This window comes from Mobula hypostoma, chromosome 9, assembly GCF_963921235.1.
Source record: "Mobula hypostoma chromosome 9, sMobHyp1.1, whole genome shotgun sequence".
Classification (NCBI taxonomy): Eukaryota; Metazoa; Chordata; class Chondrichthyes; order Myliobatiformes; family Myliobatidae; genus Mobula; species Mobula hypostoma.
The window spans coordinates 50,054,059-50,070,298 of NC_086105.1; the positions used below are offsets into that span (position 1 = coordinate 50,054,059).

Sequence of the window (16,240 nt, forward strand, 5' to 3'; positions counted from 1 at the left end):
TCAAGTTTGTTGGACTCAATTGAGACACAAATCCATGCTGGCCTTCTTAAATCAACCCAGTTCAAGGGCGACTGCTGATTCTGATTATTTCTCACTGGTGAGAATTCCCATTTTATTACTGGGGCATAGATCACTGAGGAAGCAGCTGTAGATAGCTGGCTGGAACCACTATCATGCTGAAACAATTGGCCCCTAACAATTGTTAACCATCAGCTCCAAAAAGTGCAAGTTTAATTGTCATTCAACCAAGCCCATGTATTTGGCTAAATGAAACAGCGTCCCTCCAAGGACAAGGTGCAAAACGCAGTATGTACAGTCACACACAGCACACAACGCATATAGATAGCACATACAGTCACTAAAAATAACATTATTACAGCTCCCTGAGTGACAAGGTCTGAAGATTAATGGGATGGTGCTCTGAAGCCATGTTTCTGCAAGAACAAGCACACAGCAGTTCCTCATCTCCCACAGCCACAGATGAAGGCAATCCAGTTAGCCTTCTGGGAGCAAACACTGGAGTACAGCGCCAACAGGAGGGGCCGGCTTCCAACCCAACACGAATTCCAGCTCTCACGCCACGCCTCTGTTTTCTCCCGCACTGCCTCAAGTGACTCATCCCCTGGGTGGATGGAACAGGTGATGCTATGGCGCGAGGCCCTGGTCGTGCAGCCACTGAGGCCACACAGCCCCTCCGCTGTCGGTCTCACCAATTAACTAATGCATTGCACTTGCAGGATTTTATATTACCAATGTCCAAGACGTTTTAGAGATCACAAGAAAAACACAAGGCAAACATTTGCTGGACCACATACTGCTTCTCACTTATGAGGTACACTTGCAGTACTTGATGTTTCTTAGTATCTAGCAGTGTCTTGTGACCATAAGAAAGATGTAAAGGATGCATAATTACACACTGGTTGGACCTGTAAGTGGCAGAACCGCACCTTCAAATCCCCTTTTAAGAGAATTTAACCTAAAACTTTGTCTGACCTCTCATGTGAGGAAGCCCATTTGAAAGAGCAATGAATTTCTCCCCAAACATTGACCAATATTAATCCTGAGCTACCACCATTATTACTGATGTTCTGTTTCTATATCTCACTGCCCTTCACATTGGGACCTTGTTTCCCTCATCACACCAGTGAGTGCAATCAAAAGAATGTAGGTGCTGAGATCATGAAAAAGCTGCTTCATTACTTGTCCCTCCTTCTCGAATTGTCGTCACAGTCTGAAGGTTCCTTCCATGAGGTACATCTGCCCGGATACGCAAGTTTAGTTGCCCTGTCATTAAACATTTGCTCATACTCATTCTTTAGAATGGGACAAAGGTGCAACAGTCCAATATGGGAACGACCAACAACCACACCACTAGGTTCAGAAACAATTACTGCACTACAACCATCAGGCTCCTGAACCAACAGATGTTCATGGTCTTCTGCATTGTAGCCCACCTACTTCAAGGTACGATGTGTTGTCTATTCAGAGATGCTCACTTGCACACCACTGTTGTAACTTGAGTTTGTGTCACTTTCCTGTCAGTTGCAACCAGTCTGGCTATTCTCTTTAGACCTCTCATTAACAAGTCATTTTTGCCCACAGACTGGATTTTTTCCCGCACCATACTCTGTAAATTCTAGAGACTGTTGTGCATAAAATTCCAGGGTCAGCAGTTTCTGAGATACTCAGGCCACCTGCCTGGCACCAACAATCATGCCACAGTCAAACTCAAATTATATTTCTTCCCCATTCTGATGTTTGGTCTCAACAACAACTGAACCTCTTGACCAGGTCTGCATGCTTTTTACGCATTGAGTTGCTGCCGTATGATTGGATGGTTAGATATTTGCATTAATGAGCAGGTGCAACCAATAAAGTGGCCACTGAGTGCATATTTTTAAAATTTGCACAATTTGTCTCTTTTGAACATTGGCTGACAGTCAGTCATTATTGATCTATAGTTTTTCCACAAATACTATTGTATTTCTTTATTTTCCTGTAAATAAGGAAAACAAATCTCAGGGTAGTATACAGTGACACTTATGTACTTTAATAATAATTTGATTTAGACTGAAATTTCAGGAGAGTAGCCGTGTTATAGGATGTTTCCTGGATAATTTCATGCCTGGGACATCAGCAGACACCTTGCCCTGCCAAGACACAAATCCACTTGTGCCCCTTATATGGAGTATCCTGATCATCAGCAGGCAAACTCACCCCCCCCCACCCTCCTCCTAAAAAATTATAGTTCACTATTTGCAGAGTTATCTTGGCTGGTGCTGTTTCGATTTTAAAAGAACAGCAAACAATACAAATCTAGAGATTGAATTCCTCTCCCTTTAGGAGTGCACAACTGAGAGATCTACTGCCTTGCATCTCCAGTGATCCTACTTCAATCCTGACTTCAATGCTGCCTGTATGGAGTTTGCAGGTTCACTTGGTGACCGATGGGGCCTCCTCCCACATCCTGAAGACATGGTACGAGGTGATGGGTTAATTGGATTCTGTCGATCTCTCCTAGTGTGTTGGTGACTGCAGACTCTGAGGGGCAGTGATAGGAATGCTGTAAGAATAAAAATGGGAATTGGCTGAGATGAAGCTTAATTGTCAGCACATTTAGTGCGACATGTAGCCTCTTTCAGTTGACTCTATGACCTTCAACCTGTATACCTGTAATCATTGCCTACCCTCATGGCAATGATATCTTATTTGTTTGTACTTAATGCTTGGGGGTGTTATTACCGTAAACAGGTTGTGTAATTTGTTCTGCAGACTGTGCCAACAGAATTCAAAATGTGTCTAAACACTACTCCACCCAAGCCAAACAGAGACATTGAAGAGGCCCTGGTCTTTGCTCATCTCTGTGTGTAAGTTTAGGAAGCAAACCAAATGAATGGTCATCAGCCCAAGTTTCAGTCCCGGCAGAAAACAAACTTCAATTTACACACTCTCATTGTTGAGTGTTTCAAAACAGTTTACAGTCACAGAGCTCCTTCAGTATTCCAGTCACTTGTAATAAAGAGGCTGGAGTTCATCTGTACAGACCAAACATCTGCAGGCAGCAGGGAAACTGGCCTCTTTTCCATCGTTAGGGTAAATAGCAGACAGGACACTGGCAGAAATCTGTACCTCTAACAATCTCTTCTTCTGAAGATCTGCACCATCTGCAGCACTGAGCTGTGTTAAGAAATGTGACCTCCTGCACCTGCTCCAACATTCAATAAAATCACAGCTTATATTTTCCCTTAGTCTCACTTTCCGAACACTAACTCCCTGTCCCTCACCCACCTTGTATCCAGAAATCGATCTTAAGTATTCTCAGTCAGCCTCCATGGGTATGAAATTCCAAAGACTCAATCTCTTCCTCCCCAAGGTGAAGAAGCTTATTCTCATCTCCATCTTGAAAGGCTAACACCCTTATTCTGAAACAGTGCCTCCTGAATCTGGACACACTAAATCAGAGTAAACATACACTGTCAAGCCCCCACAAGGACATTGCATGTTTTAATTAGATTTATGAAAGCCTCTTGGTCAAGTCTACTTAATATTTCCTTGCACAACTTTCCCCTCAAAGTTAAAACCCTTTATGGCACTCATTCTATGACAAGTATATCACAAGTTAGATGCTCTGGATTACCAAACCCATAACCATTTCATTTATATGTGGGAACAGAGCTAGAGAAAGCAGGTTCTCCCAGTGGCCACACATTTTAATTCCACATCCCATTCCCATTCTGATATGTCTATCCACGGCCTCCTCTACTGTCAAGATGAAGCCACACTCAGGTCAGAGGAACAACACCTTATATTCCATCTGGGTATCCTCCAATCTGATGGCATGAACATTGACTTCTCTAATTTCCGCTAATGCCCCTCCTCCGCTTCTTACCCCATCCCTTATTTATTATTTTTCCCCCTTTCTTTCCCTCTGTCCCTCTCACTATATCTTCTTCTGATGCTCACCTCCTCCTTTCTTTCTCCCTAGACCTCCCAATCCCATGATCCTCTCCCTTCTCCAGCCTGGTATTCCTTTTGCCAATCAACTTTCCAGCTCTTAGCTCCATCCCTCCCCCTCATGTCTTCTCCTATCATTTCAGATCTCCCACTCCCCCTCTCAAATCTCTTATCTCTTCCTTCAGTTAGTCCTGACGAAGGGTCTCAGCCCGAAACATTGACTGTACTCCTTCCTATAGATGCTGCCTGGCCTGCTGTGTTCCACCAGCATTTTGTGTGTGTTGACAGAGAGACAGGACTATTTTTCCCTTGGAGTGTACCAGAATGAGGGAAGATCTGATAGAGGTATATGAAGTTATGAAGGGTATAGATAGAGTAAATGCAAGCAGGCTTTTTCTACTGAGGTAGGTGAAACTAGAATGAGAGGTCATAGGTTAAGGATGAAAGGTGAAATATTTAGGGGAATCTTCACTCAAAGGGTGAAGAGTGTGTGGAATGTTTGGTTTGGTTTCTGCATTGAAGAGAAATTTGGATAGGTGCAAGGATGGGAGGGGTATGGAGGGATATGGTTCAGTTACAGGTCAATGTGACGGGGCAAAATAATAGTTTGGCATGGCCTAAAGGGGCCAATGGGCTGTTTCAGTGCTGTAGTGCTCTATAACAGCTCTTGACTGTTATTCAGTGACTTCTTGGATGAACGTAGGGAATGTAGGCACTGAGTTTTTTTGATTCATCATCCTGTGTTCTGTTTTATGAAGGCGGGGCAATCAGTTTCACACAAGGAGGAGGTGCAGCTGTGGTAGGAGTTCAAGCGTAGGTCCCTGGAACATACCAATGGTGAAAGGGAACATGTTGGAAGAGAAGGCTGAACCATAGAAAACTTGGACGTGTTTCTGGATACTGTTAAACAAACATTGCTTTGCTGTGCACTATTCAAGAAGCAACTTTGACTCTGTGAATCCACATTTACCTGCTCCTGGGCACATGACAAGTGCAGCTTTCTAAATCACTGAGAACCTTCAGCTCAGCTAACAAACCACACTGAGGCCATGGCCCTTGCCAGGATTAAAGCCATTGACAGCGATGATATCTCCAAACCTCATCCAGACCTTCTCCATCTAATTCCTTCTCATACTTGACTTCAGAATCAGAATCAGGACTATTAGCACTGACAGACTTCTGAAATTAGTTGTTTTATGGCTGCAATACTGTTGGAATTACAAATATTACTTTTAGGTTACAAAAATACAAATGGCACAGATGTTTTGAGTAAGCAGTTTCTGTATTTCCTAGCCCTCACTAAAACTTTCCCTTTACTCCCTGTATGAGGATGACCATGCCTTATTTCTGCCATCCCACCAGAAGTCTGGTACTTGAAAATAGCCAAGGCCTTCATGTAACATCCCACAGAGTTGTTTCAGATGGAATTTGCCATCTTCAATAAAGCAGCCAGACTTCAATAGTGAAGCAGACAAGTTTTGTGCTGATCTCTCTTAAATGTACAATCGGCTGATAAAGGCTGAAAGGGCCATCAAAACGATTGGGAGGGTTCGATTCAATGCTGATACGTGATGATCAACTTCCTCCTTGTGACAGCTGTCTTGTTGGTCACCCACTCTCTCCGTTTCTAATCATTAGCTTTTCTTGTTCGAATCAGAGCTGTTCTCAAGTGATGTCCATCTTAAAATGTTGCTAGACCCATTTTGTATTTGCAATTTCCTTTTGTCACCCCATTTTTTCTTGCACAAGGTTATTTTGCTCTGAATTTCTCACATTATTTTGCTAATGTTTTAGAGATTCTGAGGACACAGTGAATTACCCAAAGTATCAGCCTACAGATGGGATGATACACTGGTTTGGTTTTCCAATAGTCTCATACTAGAGATTAAAATCCCATGGTGAACTTGTATCCCAAGAGCCAGACCTTCTGCGAGCTTTCTAACATTTCTCTCTCCAGAGGTACCACGTACAGGAATGTTTCTGGCATCTTGATTGAGGGAAAGGCATTGACTGGCTTTGTCCATGTAACACTGGTTGTTATACTTTATACTTTATTGTCGCCAAACAATTGATACTAGAACGTACAATCATCACAGTGATATTTGATTCTGCGCTTCCCGCTCCCTGGATTACAAATATTAAACATTAAAAATAGTAATAATTAGTAAATATTAAAAAATAAATTATAACTCATAAATAGAAAATAGAAAAATGGAAAGTAAGGTAGTGCAAAAAAAACTGAGAAGCAGGTCCGGATATTTGGAGGGTACGGCCCAGATCCGGGTCAGGATCCGTTCAGCAGTCTTATCATATCTCACACTTCACTTGAGGTGCAGTTCTTTGGGACATCGAGAGTGTGTAATGCAAGCATACAAACATATGCTTTTCTTCCATTACCGTATGTGGCAACACCTCTGGGCTGCCTCCAGCACAACCTCTGGCATGTCCTCTTCTCATTGCCACCAGAGAAGAGAAATATATATTTAATATACAAATTAAGTAGTACAAAAAGAGAGCAAAAGGGAAGCATAGTGAGTTAGTGTACATGGATTCACTATCTGTTCAGAAATCTGATGGCAGAGGGGAAGCTGTCCTTCACCCCCTCCTCGACAGTAGCAATGAAAAGAGGACACATCCTGGGTGATGGGTGTCCTTAATGATGGATGCCACCTTTTTGAGGCATCACCTTTTGAAGACATCCTCGATGCTGTGGAGGCTAGCGCCTTTGCTGGAGCTGGCTGAGTTTGCAACTTTCTGCAGCATATTTCCGATCCTGTGCAGTGGCCCCTCCAAACCAGATGGTGATGCAACCTGTTAGAATGCTCTCCATGGTACAACTATAGAAATTTGTTAAGAGTCTTTGGTGACAAACCAAATCTCCTCAAACTCCTAATGAAATATAGCCACTATTGTGGCTTCTTTGTATTGGAACAATACGGTGGGCTGAGGGTAGATCTTCAGAGATGTTGACACCTAGGAACTTGAAACTGCTGACCATTTTCACTGCTGATCCCGCGATGAGGTCTGGTGTGTGGTCCCTTGAACTTCCACTCCTGAAATTACAATCATTTCCTTGGTCTTACCGACACGGAGTGCAAGGTTACTGTTGGGACACCGCTCAGCCAGCCGATCTATCTCGCTCCTGTACGCCTCCTCATCACCATCTAAAATTCTTCCAACAATAGTTGCGTCATCAGCAAATACGTAGATGGTGTTTGATCTGTGCCGAAACACACAGCCGCGAGTAGAAGAGTGGGCTAAGCTCACTTTCGCATCCTGGAGGTGTGCCAGTGTTGTCTGTCTGCGAGGAGATGTTATTTCCAATCCGCACTGATTAAGGACTCCTGTGGTATAGGAGTTTTAAAACACACACTCATCATTTTAGGAGCAGCTTCTTCCCCTGTCATCAGTTTTCTGAATGTCAATGAACCTATGAATGCAACCTCTATTTCTGTTTTGCTCTATTTTTGCCCTTTTAATTTCATATTTCATATTATGTATGCACACACTGTGCAAAAGTCTTATGTGTGAGATATATATAAGACTCCTGCATGGTACTGTACTTATAAATAATTTATATCATTATGTATTGTACTGTACTGTTGCTGCAAAACAATGAATTTGACTACATAGGTCAACAATTAAAAACCTGATTCTGTTCCTGTCGTTAGTGGTGCAGCTTGTGGAGTGACCCAGGTTCAATCCTGAGCTCTGTACCAACCCTATGTAGGTAGCAACAATCTCCAAGTGACCGTGTGGGATTTTTCCTCACCTGTTGGTTTCTTCCCACATCCTGAAGATGGGCAAGTAGGTGGGTTGACTGATCACTGTAAATTGCTCCAGTGTGTCAGTGAGTGTTGTAATCTTGGAGGAGTCGATAGGAACAAGAGGATTTATATAAATCAGTGCCTGGTTGTCTTGGAGATGGTGGGTTGGAGGGCCGTTTCTGACAAGTAAATTGAAACACTCAAAAACTACTTGCATTAAAAATCCACTGATACTGTGGAAGGTCCCCAGACCCCTCGAAGGAGAGCTTCTGAACAAAACTAGCCACCAAGCCATGCAAGAACAAGTCTGAATATCGAACATGCAACTAAAAGTTCGGTGAAAGCATGGGTGTCAAGGAATGAGAGATTTAATGAGGAGGGTTGAGGAGTTACTTCCTGGGTTAGGGAATGGGGCTAATAACATCTCAGTCACCAATTAATGGGAACCCCTAGGTACATGGGTCAACAAGACCAGAGTTTGAGGACGAGTGTCTGGGGTCCTCAAAATTCAAAGTTCAAAATAAATTTATTTTCAACGTACATATGTCACCATATACAACCCTAAGATTTACTTTCTTGTGAGCATTCACAATAAATCGAAGAATCCCAATAGAATCAATGAAAGACTGTACCCAACAGGAAGGACAAACAACCAATGTGCAAGACAACAAACTGTGCAAATACAAAAGAAACGAAAATAAGCAACAACTATTGAGAACATGAGATGAAGAGTTCTTGAAAGTGAGTCCATATGTTGTGGGAACGGTTCAGTGATTGGGTGAGTGAGGTTGAGTGAAATTAAAGCCTTTGGTTCAAGAGCCTTATGGTTGAGGGGTAATAACATTCCTGAACCTGGTGGTGTGGGTCATGAGGCTCTTGTACCTTCTTCCTCATGGCAGCAGAGAGAAGAGAGCATGTCCTGGATGGTGGGAGTTCCTGATGATGGATTGCTACTTCCCTGTGACAGCGTTTCAAGTGGATGTGCTTAATGGTGAGGAGAGATTTTTCTGTGATGGACTAGGCCATATCCACGACTTTTTCTAGGCTTTTCTGAAGGGCATTGGTGTTTCCATACCTGGCCGTGATGCAACCAGTTAATATGCTTTCCACTACACATCTATAGAATTCTGTCAAGGTTTTAGATGTCATACCGAATCTTCACAAACTTTGAAGAAAGTAGAGGCACTACTGTGCTTTCTTCATAACGTGCTGGACCCAGGACAGTTCCTCTGAAATGATAACACCCAAGGAATGCTGACCCTCTCCATCTCTGATCCCCGATGAGGACTGGCTCATGGATCTGCCTTTTCCACCTCTGATGTCAATAATCAGCTCTTTGGTCTTGCTGACATCGAATGAGATGTTGTTGCTATGGCACCAGTCAGCAAGATTTTCAATCTCCTCCCCTATATGCTGATTAGTGACCATGTTTGATTTGCCTACAACTATGGTGACATCAACAAACTTAAATATGGCATTGGCGCTGTGCTTAGCCTCACAGTCATAAGCGTAAAGTGAGTAGAACGGGGGCTAAGGACACAGCCTTGTGGTACACCTGCGCTGATTGAGATTGTGGAGGAGATGTCAACTTTCCAAACTGACTGGTGTCTTTAAGTGAAGAAATTCAGGATCCAGTTGTACAAGGAGGTATTGAGGCCTAGGACTTGAAGCTTGTTGTTTAGCTTTGAGGGAATGATGGTGTAATATGCTGAGCAGTAGTCATTGAAGAGCATCCTGATGTATTCACTGTCCAGATGTTCCAGGGTCGAGTGAAGAGCCAATGAAATGGCATCTGCTGTTGACTTGTTGTGATGGTAGGCAACTCATTCAGAGTCCTAATCCATCATCATTAGCAAATTCTGGGTCAATACCAAGGATCAAAGCCCAATCAATCGGAAGTCGAGGCCCAATGGGTCTGCAGGTCCTCTGGGGAAGTCAAAAGCACGAAGTGTGCTGGTACATGTTGGCTGGAAGACTGAAGATAGGCCACTCTGGGGTTAGAAGATTGTCTGTGTAAGTGTGTGGATGGCTGCAGAGAGGGAGGTAAAGGCCTTCTTTTGTTTTGTTGTTCTGTTGCTGTGTTCCATTGCTGCTTGTGCATTCTGCGAATATGGTGAGTGTGTTTGGTTGGCGCTGGAATGTGTGGTGACATCCTTAGAATGTGTCGGTTGTCAAAACAAATGATGACTCCTTTTACCGGATGCTTCATTGTGCATGTGATAAAGAAATGAATCTGAATCTGAGTGGAGGGGAGTGGTGGTGGTGCCATAGGGATGTACAAACTAGCCACGTACTACAGCTCATCTCCTGACTTTCAATAGCCCATTAACATCTCTCAGGCCCACGTGAAGCCGAATGAAGCTTGCTGGAATGAACACAGAGTCTGCAGTGTTCACCATCCACAATTTGCACTGCACTCACTCAATCTGACAACTCCAACAGCACCTTTTGAACTTTCAATCACCACCATCAAGGAGACAGTCCTAGTGACCACCACCACATACAAATCCAAGCTCTTCACCACTTCGAAGCAAAAAAATACTGGAGGAACTCAGCCAGTCAGGCAGCATTGGTAGAAGGAAATAGACCGATCCGCCAGCCAGTCCTTTTTTGTTCCATATACCATCATCTGCACTCCCATGCATCTCTGCGCACCATTAGGATTTGCAAATGCATTGCTGGGTCCAAGTAAGACCATATGACGTAAAAATAGAATCAGGCCATTACTGCACTTTGGCTGATTCATTATCCCTCTCAACCCCATTGTCCTGTCTTCTCCTCGTTATACTTGACGTCCCTACAAATCAAGAACCTCTCAACCTCCACTTTAAATGTCTCTAAAGACTTGGCCTCCACAGGCATCTGTGGCAATTAATTCCACAGATTCACCACCCTCTGGCTAATGAAATTCCTCACCTCTGTTCTATTCTAAGGCTGTGTCCTCTGGTCTTAAGACTTTCCCACTAAAGGAAACATCCTCTCCATATCATCCCAACAACCCCATGGAATCAGGTTTACCAGAAGAACTGCAGTGGTTTGAGTGGGTGGCTCACCACAGACAATTAGGAATGAATTGGCGTTGATTTATTATTGTCAAAAAAAATACTGTGATATAGTGAAGAGCTTGCTTTGCATGCTGTCCACAGACATCAGATCATTAGGCAGTGCCATACACTCTGGCCTTCTAAAGTTCAAAGTACTGTACATTTATTATCAAAGTAGGTGTACATTATACAACCTTGAGATTCACCTCCTTACAGGCAGCCACAGAACCAGAAATCCAAAAGGACCCATGAAAAATAAACCTGGCAAAACCCAATGTGCAGAGAGGGGGGAATAAACAAATCATGCAAACAATAAAAGTAAGCAAAGAGGAATTAGAATAAAGTGAGTCCTCAGACATGTAGCCAGAAGCAGGCCCACAGCCTCGGTGCAGTGAAGCACAGAGCCAACGTCATGGAGCAGTCAGCAGAACCAGCCCTTTGGTCCTGACACATTGCCTTTTCAATCCATCTGGCCCAGCATTTAAATCATCCAAACATCAGGTCACTTGCCACCCTTAGACATGGGCCCCACTGCACCGATACGCTCTGGGCTTGGCGCCTGCTGCCACATTCTGACCCATAACCCGACCTTTCCAAATTGACCCAGTGCTTGGATCAACCTAACGTCGCTCATGGTTCAGGTGGACGGGCTCTGAATTATACCTCTCCTCCTTTTCTCCACTCCGCCTCGAACGTGCCTCGACCTCTCCCCGACTTGCACCTGCATGCTTCGACCCTCAACTCAGCCTCGCCTTTGCTTGCTTCTTCATTGTTCACGGTGATCGTTGGCCATTAATTTTTTTCTCTCAGTGAAGATAACCTCCCTAAACTGAATAAATTATACATCCCTCACCACAGACGGACAAGGGTGCAAAGAGAATTCAAGAGATGAAGGAGAAAGGAGAGGGTGGGGAGGAGGGGTGGGAGGGAATTAAGGGGGACAGGAGGAAGAAGAGAATGTGAGTAAAGGGGGAGGTAAAAAGGGTAAACAAAGCCATGAACACGGCAGGGTTTTATAAAATACTAACAATTTATAAATAAGTCTTGGTTTCATGATAAGAAATGGGGGGGGAGTACATAACATCAGATCCTGTGTGCTCTTCCTTCTGCCGCAGACTGCCAGGCAGCATAACCCACCTGATCACTGCCTTAATTTCCCTGGTCTTTCCTAGTCGCCCATCGGCAGCTCCTTCTCAATGTCCCCAACCTATTTATCTTGGATGACCCCAAGTCCATGCACTGATGCTCCACCTCACGCGCTCCCCACAAATTATTCCAAAAGAATGTGTTACGTAGTTCTCTGCTCCACCACGCCCACAGCATTTAATACTCTGTTCCCTCATATAAAATTTCCCCTTAAGTACACCTTTCAAGGCTCCAAAATATCCAACTACTTCCACTACACGAGGGGCTTCCTCCCTGGGGTGCATGGACCCCTCAGTTAATGGTAAGGGTCCACTGCCTGAAAAGATTATGAACCCCTGCTCTACATACACCATCACCTGCTCCACGCGTCTGATCTCTTGATGCTTAGAATTGCCTTTCCACTCTTAACCACTTGACACACATGAAGGAAAGCTCAATAAACACACAGCACTGCCAAGGTTATGCAGAGTACGGCAGCTCTCTGGATTACAGAATGACCTGATTTTTCAAATTCAACTTTATGCCAATTGGCCCAGACATTTTTAAAGCATTTTTCAAGCTAATAAAAATAATAAAAATTTTCATGGCATTCATTAATGAGTAATACAGTACATATCCCATTAGTTTAACTATGGGCAGTTAGAGTGATCATTCAATAAAATTAGAGAATTATAGCAAGTGTACAAGGAGCAGAGCAATATGGGTGACTGTAGAAAATGAAGATTTGCATTTGTGATTTATGAGAAAATCGACTTGCGGGCTGTTTTCAGGACTGCACGCACCCTGTGAACAGCCTCTACAGGGACATAAGAAACTCAGACACAGGTACTGACCAGCTGGATAGTGAAAACAAAGGGCTCAGAGCCTCCTGCTCCTTGCACCTTCTGATCTCTCCCTCATTCCTTGCGGAAATCCCAGAATCTTTCTGATTGTGCCAGGGTCACTCAGGGAGGGAGTAGGAGCAGAAGATGGAGGCAAAATATAATCAGTTGTAGACTTTCACTTGGCAGTGACTTTGCGAATGACCCCAGGGGGTAGGTTATGAGGACTGTTGGGCTTTCACAGCCAAAGAAAGAAGCTATTAAATTATTCCAAACTAAATAACAGCAGGGTAGTTTTTCAGTAACTAGAGCCAGGCACAGTTAGCCTTGAATTCAGCATATACACCTTGACACAAAGCAAGAGGAAGGGACAGAAGAGAGAGCGAGAGAGAGCGAGAGAGAGAGAGAGAGCGCGAGAGAGAGAGAGAGAGAGAGAGAGAGGGAGAGCGCGAGAGAGAGAGAGAGAGAGCGAGAGAGAGAGAGAGAGAGAGAGAGCGAGAGAGAGAGCGAGAGAGAGAGCGAGAGAGAGAGCTGAACTTACCTGTAATACCTGGACTGCAGGTAAGTGGAGCAGACGGCCTTCGACACGTGGCTGGCTGAACCAAAGTCTATCACTTTGACTCGGTAGGGCTGCCGGACCGGATCCACCAGCATGATGTTCTCTGGCTTGAGATCGGCATGAATCAGGCCCAGACTCTTGAGCTTCATCAGGGCCGTGGCCACCTGCTGCAGGATGGGCCGAATGTACTTGAGGGGCAGTGGGCTGAACTTGTTCTGCTTCAGGAAGTCGTACAAGTTCTGCTCCAGCATCTCGAAGACCAGGCAAGTGTGGTTCTTGTGCTGGAAACACTCGTAGGCCCGGACGAAGTTGTAATCGTCTGCACTCTCCGTGCTCAGTCGGGCCAGGATGCTCACCTCAATCTGGCCCTGCCGCGCGTACGAAGGGTGGTTCTTCAGAATCTTGATGGCCACGATCTCATTGGTCCCCCTCTTCCAGCACTTGACCACTTGGCCAAAAGTCCCGCGGCCCAAGAACTCCAACACCTCGTACGTGTTGGTCATGGAGCACAGCACCTCGTGCTGCAGGAGCTGGTAGTCACCCTCGCTGTTGGAGCCGCTGTTCTTGGACGTGGCAGTGGAGGTGGTCGCCGTGGCAACAGTGGCTCCGCTGGTGGCGTTCTGAAGCATTGGCGGGTGCTCCTCAATGATCTGCACGCTGCTGGCGTCCTCGAGCTCCTCACTCTTCCGCTTCAGGCTGCATCGCTGGTAGGTGTCGAGGAGGCTCACCGTGCTGCGGCGCGTCAGGTTCTGAGGGGCTCCCAGTGCCTGAGCGGAGACGGCCACTAACCCTGACGTGCTGTTGGCGGTCGTAAAGACAATGTGGCCAGCGCTGGCTGGGAATATCACCGCCTGCTCGTAGGAGAGGGTGGGGTTGGTAGCTTGGATAGAGGTGCTGACTGTCGGCTGTGCGATGGTCGAACTCTTGCTCTGGGTGTAGACCTTGCTGTGAGAACCATACCCGGTCATATCCCAGTTAGAGCCCGGCTCCACTTTCAGCTTCTTCACACTGCAGAAGGCACTTGACTGAATTGTGTGAGGGGAGAAGACTTCCACTTGCGAGCCCATACCTGCACAGACAAAACACAGTGGGAGCATAAGACGCTGCAGACAGTAGTGAACTTAGCCCAATATACCACGGGCACATACCTCTCCCATCATCAGCAGTGTTGATAGGAGGTACTGCCTCGAGAAGGCAACATCTGCCTTCAAAGGTCACCACCATCTGGGCCATACCATAGACTCACAGCTAGCATCAGGCATGAAGTACAGACTTCTGAAGTCAAACATCACCAAGTTCAAGAACAGCTGTTTCCCTTCAACCATTACATTTCCGAACCAACCAGTCAAGCCCTGATTACTGTCTTGGTATAGGTACACTATGATCACTTTGCACTGCACTTTGAACTTTGGACATTCTTTGGTTCTAATTGTGTTTTACTTTGTAGAAGTTGCGTATAATTTATGTTTTACTTGTTGTTACTGCTTATATGATGCTATGTGCCCGTGATTCCGCGGCAAGTAAGGTTTTCGTTGCACCTGTGTATAAGGCAATGAACTCAACTATACCTCAAAGGCTGCTGAACCATAACCAGCCAGGCAGCATTTATAGAGCATCACTGGCAATGACAGAGAAAAAAATGCAGATAAATAATAATAAAAAATGCTAGAAACACTCAGCAGGTCAGGCAGCATCTGTGGAGAGAATCAGAGTTAAAATCTCAATTTGAGGACACTCTGCCCGCCAATGATGTTCAGCCAAGAGATGAAGAAGCATTCTAAAGGGAAGCTGAGGCAACTGTGGCTGACAAGGGGAGACAAAGATGGTATAAAAGCAAAAGAGGCCATATAAAATAGCAAAAATTAGTGGGAGGGTAGAGGACAGGGAAGCTTTTAAAAACCAACAGAAGGCAACTAAAAATGCCATAGACAGAAAAGATGAAATATGAAGATAAGGGAGAATACAAAAAGATTTTTCAGATATATATAAGGAATAAAAGAGACAAGAGTGGATATCAGATCACTGGAAAATGCCGTTGGAGAGGAAGTGATGGGGGACAAAAAAATGGCAGGGGATCTTAAGTATTTTGTGTCAGTCTTCACTGTGGAAGACAAGAGCAGAATGCCAGAAATGCAAGTGTCAAATGGCAGAAGCGTTGTTGCTATTACTAAGAAAAAGGTGTTTGGGAAGCTGACAAGTCTTAAAAGTAGGTAAGTCACCTGGACCAGATTGACTACACCCCAGTGTTGTGAAAGAGGTAGCTGGAAAGATTGTGGAGGCATCAGTAATGATCTTTCAAGAATCATTAGATTCTGGAATGGGTCCTGAAGACTGAAAAACTGTAAATGTCACTCCACTCCTTGAGAAGGGAGGGAGGCAGAAGAAAGAAAATTATAGGCCAGTTAGCCAGATTTCAGCAGTTGGAGATACTGGGAGTCTTTCACGAAGGATGAGGTTTCAGAGGCACTTGGAGGCATGTGACAAAATAGGCTGAAGTCAGCAGGGATTTCTAAGGAAGAAATCTTGCCTGACAAATTGTTGGAATTCTTTGAGGAAATAACAGGCAGGATACCCAAAAGAGAGTTGGTAGATGTTGTTTATTTGGATTCTCAGAAAGCCTTAGACATATGATGCTGCTCAACAAAATAAGAGCCAGTGGAATTAGGGGAAAGGTACTAGAATGGATAAATGATTAGCTGACTGGCAGGAGACAAAGGGAGCCTACTCTGGTTGACTGTTGGTGAATAGTGGTGTCCTGTAGGGGTGAGTGTTGGGACCACTTCTTTTCATGTTGTCGACTATTTGGATGAATGAATTGATGGCTTTGTGGGCAGGTTTGTGGACAATACTTAGATAGGTGGCAGGGCAAGTAATTCAAAGGAAGCAGGGTGTCTGCAGGGAGATTAGATAGATTGGGAGAATGAGCAAAGAATTGGCACATGGAATATA

General features: G+C 44.6%; 1 protein-coding gene across 5 annotated transcripts in view; it reads right to left on the reverse strand.

Annotated features, from left to right (window-relative positions):
- The window catches only part of hipk2 (homeodomain interacting protein kinase 2), a 265,244-nt gene that overhangs the window by 167,767 nt on the left and 81,237 nt on the right, over positions 1 to 16,240 (reverse strand). For 4 of the 5 annotated variants that reach the window (XM_063058276.1, XM_063058274.1, XM_063058272.1 and 1 more), the window contains one exon: positions 13,274 to 14,360. In XM_063058276.1, the coding sequence (XP_062914346.1) occupies positions 13,274 to 14,360 (1,087 nt within the window). The remainder of the gene's footprint in view (positions 1 to 13,273; positions 14,361 to 16,240) is intronic. The other variant, XM_063058273.1, reaches the window with a different exon arrangement.